The following is a 12104-nucleotide window of genomic DNA, read 5'->3' on the forward strand; positions in this document are numbered from 1 at the left end:
TCACCTGTCGGAGAATCAAATCATATCGTGTCAATTGTGTTCTGATTGAAAATAACATCGGCGATAACCTACAGCCGAGAGCAGCAGCATCCACTAGTGTGGGTAATGGAGAGCAGCAGCATCCACTAGTGTGGGTAATGAGAGAGCAGCTTCCACTAGTGTGGGTAATGAGAGAGCAGCATCTACTAGTGTGGGTATCTGCAGGCCAGCGGGAGGTTGGGGAGAAGCATGTCTGTTTTGATGTGTCATCTGAGCAATACCACAACCAGGTCCAAAATGAAAAACATTTAACAGAACTTGCTAATTCCCTTCAAACCCAGGAGAGCAAAATAAGTACATTTTGTACTCCACTAAAGTCTTCTTTCTCATTATGTAGTTAATAACAAAAGATATACTACGTGATCTCACATTGTTTCCATGTCACTTCTCCCATGTGTTTGGTTGTGAGATGTAGTTTGCAGACTGAGACAAAGTTGTCAGCAATTCTTCCTATTATAAAGTCATGCAGTGTGAAACCTCCTGTCACCAATCCATCTTGCAGTGTAAACAAAGCAGCGACAAAACGCTAGCCCAGAAAATCATGCAGTGTAAGAACATCTGTGACACGGCTACTTAGAAAATCATGCTGAACTCGGCATAAACTAAAATGTAATAATTAAATAATCAAGTGTCTTTGCATCTACCAACAGCCACATACTGTAGTTATTTAACTGCATGATTAGCAAACTAGTCTGGCTCTGTTACATAACGGTCACTTTTCGTGACAGATAAAATCTGTCCCACCCTCTATTTTTCTTGTTGAATATCTAACTTTTAAATGCCACGTTAGAGCAGTCCCATGGGTTGAGAATGGCGATTCTCACTGTATTTAAGTGTCCTTTGTTTGTCAGGCAGCATTCCTGAACCCATGCGGTCTTCTCGTCTTCATTTCACAAACAACAACCAGCACATATAATGCACTCCATCAGAGAGTTTCTCAAAAGCATCATGAAGTTAATATGATCTGAGATTCACTGCCGCCAATGCTCCGTACAATCATCTTAGATTACAATGCTTTTTGAAAAACACAGGACAGGTCTGTTTTTTAGATTAATTTAAACCACAAACTGATGACAGTGGAACTGCATTTCAAATTTCATCCAGATGTCAGTTTACGTAACTCTATCTGTCTTTCTGACGTCTCTGTTAAACCATTACTACTGCACTACTTAACATCTTTCTTTGGTGAACTCTGATGGTGGAATGGAGACTTATAAAAGGCTTTTCCTTCTCTGAATCCTTTGACTCTGTTTGCCAAGACACAGTTCTTGCAAATCTCTTATAGGCCTTTAAGACACACAGCTTTAAGACTTTAAGACGCAGGACTCTTCACATCTAATGTAGCTTTACTCCCAACAATCTGTGCATTCCTTCCAATCTTTGCTTTCTGTTTATTCAGCATTGATTTTTAAAGTCTAGAATACTGGATTTTGACTTGCTGTCTGTACAATATTTATTCTCTTTCAAATATCAAGTGTTATTTAATGGAGCAAGGAAATTTTCACAGTATTTCCTACAATATTTTTTCTTCTGTAGAAAGTTTTATTTGCTTTATTTTGGCTAGAATAAAAGCAGTTATTATTTTTTTAAGAACTCTTTTAAGGTCAATATTATTAACCCCTAAGAAATATTATTTTCAATTGGTTACAGAACAAACCATCGTTGAACAATGACTTGCATAACCTACCTAATTAGCACAATTAACCTAGTTAAGCCTTGAAATGTCACTTTAAGCTGAATACTAGTATCTTGAAAAATATCTAGTCAAATATTATGTACTGCCATCATGGCAAAGATAAAATAAATCAGTTATTAGAAATTAGTTATTAAAACTATTATGTTTAGAAACATAAATCTTCCCTTCCTTAAATATAAATTGGGGAAAAATATAATAGAATTCAAATTTAATAGAAGGGCGAATAATGCTGACTTCAACTGTTTGTGCTGATTTGGTCTGAAAAATAGAAAATCCACGTTCAAATGTTGTAATGCGAGTTCATTTTAGATGTCCTGACCTTTAAGAAGTTTGAGGAGGCTAAGATGTAGTTATGGTTTATGGTATTGTTTGAATATAATGGTTTTGGAAAAATCTAGGTAAAATATTCCTGTGAAGACAAAGCTGCATTTCATCATCATTACTCCAGTCTTGAGTTCAGACTGCAGGAATTATTGTATGTTGATTTGTTGCTTAAAAAACATTTCTTATTGCATCAGTGTACTTGTTGTAATCCACCTATTTTATACACAGAAAGAACTTTTTTTTTTGCAAAATATTTGCTTATAAAATAAGAGTTATGCATTGAGTTGTATTATTATTCTTATTATTTTTATTATTATTATTATTATTATTATTATTATTATTATTATTATTATTATTATTCATACATTCATTCATTTATTTTCCTTTGGCTTAATCTCTTCATTAATCAGAGGTCGCACAGCGGAATGAACCGCCAACTTATCCAGCATATGTTTTACGCAGTGGATGCCCTTCCAGCCGCAACCCATCACTGGGAAACACCAATACACTCTTATACACACACATACACTACGGACAAAATAGCTTACCCAATTACCCAATTAGCCCACCTATAGCGCATGTCTGTGAACTTTGGGAAACAGGAGCATGGTCACAATGCTGTACAATGCAGAGGTATTTCATAAAATAGATAAAAGCAATGTAAAATCAAGGTAAAACTATATTGTCACACTTTTCTATTATATTTGCTTTTAAATTGCTACACTGCCTGACAAAAGTCTTGTTGTAGATTACAGTTGTAAGAGCAACAAATAATAACTTGACTTCTAGTTGAGTAAGGGGCAAATACAAATTTTTATGATGAATAATCTGTTGAACTGCATCCCAATCATCACAAATACTGCAGAAGACCTATGGAACCCACATGGACCCAAGATTCTCACAGAAATCAGTCAAGTTTGATTAAGCAAAAATCATGGTTTGGTGTTACATTCAGTATTGGGGCGTGCGAGAGATCTGCAGAGTGGATGGCAACATCGACAGCCTGAGGTATCAAGACATTTGTGCTGCTCATTACATTACAAACAACAGGAGAGGGCGAATTCTTCAGCAGGATAGCGCTCCTTCTCATACTTCAGCCTCCACATCAATGTTCCTGAAAGCAAAGAAGATCAAGGTGCTCCAGGATTGGCCAGCCCAGTCACCAGACATGAACATTATTGAGCATGTCTGGGGTAAGTTGAAAGAGGCATTGAAGATGAATCCAAAGAATCTAGATGACCTATGGGAGTCCTGCAAGAACGCTTTCTTGGCCATTCCAGATGACTTTATTAATAAGTGATTTGAGTCATTGCAGAAATGTATGGATGCAGTCCTCCAAGCTCATGGGAGTCATACACAATATTCATTCTTTTTCCACTGCACCATGACTTTATATTCTATACTGGACATTATTTCTGTTAAGTGACAAGACATTTGTCTAAGCAAAGTCAGACCTTACTGTCCTAATTAAATAATTAAAAATCCAGGCATGATCATGTTTTATTTTATTAAAATAGGCGTATTATAGAGGTCTTTGCCTTTCATATAAGCCACTTCTGATACCAAATGATCAACTAGGAGTCAAGTTATTATTTGTTGTTCCTTAAATGTGGAAAGGCACAAGACTTGTGACAAAAATGTAGGCTGAAGCATGTATTTCCAATTGGCCTGAGCTGTTTGTAGCATGTCAACACACTCAATCACATGAGCATCTGCACTCCAAAAGCATTCTGACCAAATGAGTTGTCAACTTTAAGCTAAATATTTTTTTCCTTTCACACCTGTTCTTAGCATCAAACTTGTAATTACATTTTCAAAAATGCCTAGTGCAAACAAGTCCTTTAAAGTCACCATCTTGTAAACTAGTGTTGATTAACGAATCTGTATTTAATGGAGTTCAAACTGATCTCAGAGCAGCCTGATTCCCAAGTCAGTTGGATTTGTTTCTCTATGTTCTTGACGTTCTGCCAAACTCCTGCCACCTGTAGCCGCAGTCTGCTACTTGATTTCCAGCACGTGCGTCAGCTCCAGGTTAATTCTGTGGGACGGGACGGCTGAATGAAGCACTACAGGCGTGGATGTAGATAGGGAAGAGGGAGGAATATATTTAGAGACCACTCAATCCCCATATCCATCCAGCTTATCGGAGGACCAGACTAACCCGACCCTCCACCAGATCTTTAAGCCTCGAGGCAGGGATAGGAGAAAAGGGATTGGGAGGGGGGAGGGAAGACGGGACTGTTTTGCTTTTGTGTTACTTTGCCAGCCAAAACAGATCAGTCGTAACCTCAGCACACAGCGTTAAAGATGCTATTTAAAAGTGTGTTCTTTGCGTATACATCACGTCTCTGTACCTCCCCATCTTTATAAATGAGTGGGATGGGTGAAGTTCAATTACAGTTAAGCTGCTTTAGTAGAATATGTTAAATAAAGCTTTCTGTGAGGCGACACATGTGAGATCCAGCAGATCTTTTTAAGGTGCTAATACGTCTGTGTTTTAATTAGTTCAGAAAATGTTGACCGTCTAAGAGGCTTAACAACAGATGCACAAAATGGACAATCTTGTAGTAAAGTGGAGTCGCTTTTGTGGTTTGGTTCATTTATAAAAAGAAAATGTAATATTTCTGTTACACTGTAGGTATAAAAGCTCATACTAGGTCTATAGTAGATATATACCTACATTTTTAACACTGGAACTACTAGAATTCTGTAACTACTAGAATGGCCATAGCAGTCATTCTGACAGGTCATATAAGGCTGTACTGAATTAAGTCATATTAAAGTTAAGCTTTGAATGTCTGTCCTCATATTTTATGAAGTTATCTTTATTTTTGTGTTATTTTTATTTTTATGTGTTACTAAACTGCTCCCAATGGTGCATGTCTCACTTTTTCCAGAAAGGAAGACAGCAAAGGTTTTCATACAGCAGTGAAAATGAAGACATGTCTGAAGTAAAGTTATGTTTTTGCTATCAGAATGCCATGTTTTTGTTAGCAGAAAGTTGCTAGACAACAGAGACGCTCATGGTTAAACGTAGCAGACGCTGAATTTCATGTGGTCAATTTGACCGTTATGGCCATTCAAGGTAGAAATACTGAGAACTCTTTTGTGTTTTGTAATTTTGACCAAAACTTTATTTCACTGTAAAATATCTTTTACAATATAGTTTTTTTTTGTTTTTTTTTAATAAAGTTAGTTATTCCATGTACAAAAGGGCTGTATATTTTCCCCTGATTATTTTGCCACAATTTCTGTTTAACAGAAATTTTTTCAACAAATTTTTTCATTTGTACACATAATAGTTTTAATAATTCATTTCTAATAACTGATTTATTTTATCTTTGCCATAATGGCAGTAAATAATATTTTACTAGAAATTTTTCAAGACACTTTAATACAGCCTAAAGTGACATTTAAAGGCTTAATTAGGTTAATTAGGCAAGTTAAGGTGGTTAGGCATATTGTTGTATAATAATGGTTTGTTCTGTAGACAATCAAAAAAAAAAAAATATTATAAATAAAAAAAAATAATATATATATATATATATATATATATATATATACCTGTATATATATATATTAAAGGGACCAATAAATCTGACATTAAAAGGGATAAAAATAAATAAAAACCACCGCTTTTATTGTAGCTGAAATAAAGCAAATAAGTCTTTCTCCAGAAGAAAAAATATTATAGGAAAAAGTCCTTGCTCTGTTAAACATCATTTGGGAAAATTTTGAAAAAAAAAAAGAAAAGAAAATCACAGGAGGGCATATACTTCTGACTTCAACTGTATATAAATGAGCATGCATATTTAAGGAGAGAAAATGAAAAATAAGTGTTGAACACGTCACCATTTTTCTCTGAAAACATATTGAACACATGAAGAAAGGAAGGTGTAGAAAGGCAGTGAAAGCCCAGACAGCTGCTGAAATCTCTCAGTGTTTTTTCAGCAATTCTCTGCCCTTCATGAATGCAAATTAATATTCTATACTTCAGTCTAACATCTACATTAGCAGGATCGTGAAGATAAAACCAGGATGGACATTTCAGCAGGACAATGATCCAAAGCACAGCCAAGAAACTCTCAAATGCTTTCAGAGAAAGAAAATCAAGCTGTAGAATGGCCCAGCCAATCACCTGACTTATATTCAATAGAGAATACAAATTAGAGATCAAATTCGATAGAGAAGACCCACAGAACCATCAAGATTTTGACACTCTGTTGAAGTCTGTAAAAAAACTCACACCTGAGCAATTGATGTGACTTCATTCTCCATATGAGGGGCTTCTTTAAGCTGCTATCACCAAAAAAGCCTTTTATATAAAGTATTAAATACATTTTCAGCACTTTCTCCTTGTGTCATCATTGTTATTATACTTAACTCATTTTCAGGATGTTTTGTTTAATTTTTATGCTTGTATTGTTTGGATTTTTATCAAAATCTGGTTCATTTCCATGTCAAAAGCTCTTTTAGAAATATTATTTCCAGGGGAAAAACATGACGTGTTCAATACTTATTTGCCCCACTGTAAATGTAATAAACAAAATGTGACTTTAGGTGAACAACAAATTTCACCGTATGTCACTTTTCACCGTTTTATGTGGACATTTCTCAACATTTCTCAGGTAACATCTTTTCACAGATATAAAGTATATTCCAAGTATGTAACTTGAATATAAGAAATGAAAACTTAAATATGAAAATATAAATATGTAAACACTTTTTTTCCTCCAAAAACACAAAATTTGCACGTTTCAAGTATAAATATTGAAACTAGGTAATAACTTCTTGTTGTTGAAACTTCTTGTCTTTCTTAACCTCACGCATGATGCATGTGAGTTGGCCACAACCACTTATTTACATTTCATGATAAACAACGAGAATAAAAAAATATTTTATGTTTCACATTTCATTCCGCCGTAATGATATACACCATGATACCGCCCATCCCTAAACACATTAAGAAAAATCTGGGTACTATTTTTTTTACAAATTATTAAAATACTGAATTTAAAAATGACGAACGGGGTCACACACCAGAAGCCCCCGCCGCTCGGCGACATGCCACGTAGCGCCATGCATTTTAGAATTCTAAACATAAGTTTCTATCAGGGTACACACACTGGCGCCGCAAGTCGGCGGCTGTTGGCGGCACCCAGCCATGACTCAGGACACTGTTCATATTTCTGCCGCGCCACAGAGCGGCATCTGATTAGTTTCATTTTAAATAGCTTGCAAATTTGCGCGTCTGGTGTGTGATACTTTCAACTGTCATGTGCGCACCGTGTAGCGGTGCTAAGCGGCGCATCCGGCGTGTGACGCCTTTTACTCGAAAGTTCTAATGCTAAATCTATTGTATTGATATCCAAAGTTTAAATCACATGTTGATTTGCCATATGATGAACAGAGCCTCTAGATGTAATCCCTGTGGGCACACAAAAGATTCTTTCCTCCTTAGAATGGGTAAAGCAAACACAGCAGCTACACATGAATTCACTTACTGAACAGCACAGGAGGAGTACATTTAGATACTGATCAAACTGAAGTTGAGCATATAGCATGTTTGCAAGATTATTGTCTGTATAAATTATTTTATATTGTATATATATATCTACATAATGGAATTTGTAGGCCATGGACCCTAAATTTGTATTTTCCTATTTAAGCCAAAATTAAGCTATTAAAAGATTAATTTAAATATGTGTAAATATGTGCTATGTTTTTTCCTCTCAGTAATAGAACATCTAAGCCTATAATTACATGTCATGTTCACTAGCGATTTGAGGACTACAGAGATCGCCGGTGAACTACAATTCAGTCATGAACTACAGATCCCTTCATTCCACTATACATACACCAGGTTTCACTTCCACTGATTACACACACAGCTGAATCCTGTCACTAATGATTGTTTGGACTATTTATACACCCTGCACCTGTTTGTTGTTACTGAGTCGTTTGTTTTTGTGTGGTATGTTGTTCATGTGTTGTGTTCCCGTACCTTGCCTTAGTTTCTTGTTTTGTTTATTATTGTTCTTTTGATACTTTAATTTTTGGATGCCCTGTTGTTTTTCTGTTAGCTGCACGATTATTTTTTCATTAAATGCATTTGGATCCTACCTTTTTGTATCTGTGTTTTCAACGTACTGTGACATTACAGTGATAAGAGAACAGCAGTTCAAAAAGCATCTGATGACAGCTGTTTGGACAAACTCTGCAATACTTCATACAGTTAAAGCATGCAGCTTTAGAGAATTACACAGGAATTGCTATCCAGTTTCTATAAAGTACTGCTTTGTTAAAATCTTTAATCAGAGGTATTGAACCAGAAAAATTTGCCAGGTAAAATAAGATGGAGCCACAGAAATGATCTATTACGAGACAGTTCAAAGGTGTTCACCAAAGAGAACACCCGCTTCGAATGTTATCACTCGATTGAATGGGCATTATCAGTGGTTATCAGCTGATAGATATGGGCCAGTAGGGACATTCTGCTGGTAGGTACAGAAAGATGTTCATCCACATGGTTAATCAGCTATACTAATAGAGAAGACTCCAGATCCAGTTCTGTTTTTACATTACTGTGATGTTGGGTTTATATTATATAAATAATTCTCGTTACTTCCGGCCACAGCTGTATGTGATTTATAGATGATTAGCCATGTGGATGGATGATAACAGCCTTCTCTGCCCACTAGTAAGCGAAGAAGGCCCCTACTGGCCCATATATATCAGCTGATAACCACTGATAATGCCCATTCAATCCAGTGATAACATTCGTATCGGCTGAAGAGAAGGTTCTCCACAAACGTTCTCTCTGGAAAACTGTCAAACTCTTGAAACGAACTCAAAATTCACTTAATTTTGGGCCAAAACCATGCTTATTCTTTAATTTCACTTAAAGTGCTGAAGCCTTAAGGCAAAAATAAATAATAATTAAAATATATACAGATACACTGTGTTATTTTAACTACTTAACCAGTTAACTTACTGTCCTCAGTCAAAATTGAATGACAAATGTTTAAATATGTTAACATGTATAATCACATTAAACACAACAGGTTTGAAAAAATAAGAGATTTCCAAAACGGAAATCTGTTTCAGATTTATTAAAAGTTTTGTTGACTTACTAAAGAAATTTAGAGGGGATTTTGGATATTTTCACTGCATTAATTAGAAGCAGTGGCTAGCCACCACACACACACACACACACACACAAAATACAAGGTAAAAAAAGATTTTCCATACATTTATAGAAAAAACACATCACAAAAAGTAGTGAAAGGTTATATAAACAAATCCCTCAGTGAAAATCTTCAGAATACCTACAAGAGTAATAGAGGAAAGTCTGGTGTCAGTTCTACTGAAGTTAATATTTCTGGAATGGTGCAGGACAAAAGAAAAATAAATAAATAAGAAAACTTCTTTTAAACAGGCTTGTTTAAGCAGCCGTGTCAGTTGTCTGTCACTCATAAAATACAAGAGATATATTCTTTGTCAGGTCTTCAAGTTTTCTTTAAGATTATTTTAAACCCCTAACCACAAAATTGTAAATTTCATCCAGATGTTAACTTGCATAACTGTATCTGTCTGACGTCCTGGTTAAACCATCACTACTGAATGTCTTCCTTTGGCGAACAGTGATAGTAAAATGGAAAATTATAAAAGGATTGTCCTTTGAGATCTTGTGACTTTGTTTGCCAAAACAGTTTGGTGTGTTGCAGTTCTTGTAAACCCCTTACAGGCCTTTATAGATGTGACAGGGATCATCTTCAGAAAATAGATAACATTAAAACCAGAATGTTTGGTGTAAGTGCTACTGAGGGGGAGATTTCTGGCTCAGTGTTGAAGAAAACAATACCAATTTTAACAAGAAATGTTCAACAGATATATGTGGAATGTGTTCTAATTGAAAACAACATCAGCGATTGCCTACAGCCAGTGAGAGAGCGGCATCCATTAGTGTGGGAGACCTCGCATTGTTTCCATGTTACTTCTTGCATGTGTTTAGTTGTGAGACGTAGTTTGTGGACCAAGACAAAGTTGTCAGTGATTCTTCCTGTTGTAAAGTCATGCAGTGTGAAACCCCCCGTCACGATCCATCCTAAAGTATAAACGCAGTAGTGACAGATCGCTACCACAGATAGTCATCCAGTGTGAGAACATCCGTGATGCAACTACATTGAAAATCATGCAGTCTAAACTCGGCATTAGATGCAGGTGTACAATTTTTTACATTATATTTTGCTTTTTTAAATTATTTTGCTCTGAGGAAAACTTTTTATTCTTCAAAAGATGTGCAACTCATTGACTCCATGTAATTAATTAAACATTGATGACTGCCTTTTTCATATTCTGATATCTAAAAAAAACTCATCTAATATTGGCTGATATGTATCTGCAGCTGAAACAATGGTGTAACCCAAAGAAGAATTAAGAAGTTTGCCTTTAAGAAGATTTGTATTAATCTTGAAATTCACAAACACAAAAAAGTTGTGTAAAATGTGTAATAAATCGAACACTTAAATGCGGATTATTTTCTAATATGATCATGTATATGTATATATATATATATATATATATATATATATATATATATATATATATATATATATATATATATATATATATATATATATATATATATATATATATATATATCTTATAAAATGTAGTTATTTTCTTATAGTCTAAAAAAAATACTGAAGCAAAATAACCCAGAATCGCAAAGACAATGGCTTTTCCTGTACTGTCTTGAATTAAACAAAAAAATATTGCACCACATACAAGATAAAAAAAAATTGTAACACACTTCCTGTTGGGTAATGGCAAAATGTGCCTTCCCTTTTAATAAAAATTGACTTACAATCTAAGCAGGTGCAAAATGAATGTTGTAGAAGCTCAGTAAAGTGTGCTTAAGTGACACCACAGACTCTGAAGGTGAAAATAGCCTGCATGTGGGCTGATGATGAGTTTGTGGTTTTTGTAATGACATTTTGCAGAGTCTTTGTTTACCAAAAAAAAAAAAAAGAGTTTGACAAGTTTTACATGTACTTCCTTTCTGAAATTTAGTAGCAGCATGCCTTCAAAACATTTGACATCTTAAATTGGTAAATAAATGTGTTAATGGAACATGAAATAAATAAATAAACGGTCACACTTTATTTTGATGGTCCATTTGTTGAATTTAAGCTACATTGCATCTACATGCCAACTAATTCTCATTAGATTATGAGTAGACTGTTTGCTTGGAGTTAGTGTTAGTGTAAGTTGACATGTACTTGCAAAGTTTCTTATAGTCAGTTAAATGTCTGTTGGAGCATTATTAAATTATTAACAGATATTACGCAGACAGTCTACTAATACTCAAATGGACCATCAAAATAAAGTATTACTAAATAAACTAGTAAATAGAAACTGGAAATTTCATGCAAATAATCTAAATGTCAAAATATGGATTGATTTACATGATCTGTAGTCCAACTGTTAAGTCCTACTATTTATTTTCTTCCACAGAGTCTGCACCGAAAGCGTTCAGCATCCCTCTCTCCCAGGTAATCGCAAATGATCTGGCATACAAGCAGCGGCAGGATGCCCTGAAAGAGAGCCGACGGGACTGTCTGGACCTGGAGGCCAGTGTTCTTCACTTCCGGGCAGAGAAATGGCAGCAGAATGGAAACCGTCCACTGGGGAAAACAGTATTATCACCTGGTGCGGCTTCCTCACCGGTGCTGGAGCTCCACAGCAAACCTCCCTTATCGGCGTTCATGGACAACACCTCACGCACACACAGACGGGTAAGGCAGACAGTGTTAGCTTTAAAGTGGACATATCATGAAAATAAGACTTTCTATTTAAGTACTTAAGTATTTAACTAACTGTGCCCTCTTTCTCTCTCTTTGTCAAAAAAAAAAAAAAAAAAAAAAAAATTTTCTACTAATGTTTTGCCTCTTAGACTTTTACACACCTGAAACTTGTCTATAGCGCTTGTTCACTGCTGCTCTTATAGTTGTGTAAATTGCTTCCTTGTCCTCATTTGTAA

The 12104-nt window shown here is 35.3% G+C and overlaps 1 protein-coding gene across 3 annotated transcripts in view; it reads left to right on the top strand.

Moving 5' to 3' along the window:
- The window catches only part of arhgap36 (Rho GTPase activating protein 36), a 106864-nt gene that overhangs the window by 65459 nt on the left and 29301 nt on the right, over nt 1-12104 (top strand). For all 3 annotated transcript variants that reach the window (XM_056462122.1, XM_056462123.1, XM_056462124.1), the window contains exon 4: nt 11579-11859. In XM_056462122.1, coding sequence (XP_056318097.1) covers nt 11579-11859 — 281 coding nt within the window. The remainder of the gene's footprint in view (nt 1-11578; nt 11860-12104) is intronic.

Source organism: Danio aesculapii, chromosome 7 (genome assembly GCF_903798145.1).
Source record: "Danio aesculapii chromosome 7, fDanAes4.1, whole genome shotgun sequence".
Classification (NCBI taxonomy): Eukaryota; Metazoa; Chordata; class Actinopteri; order Cypriniformes; family Danionidae; genus Danio; species Danio aesculapii.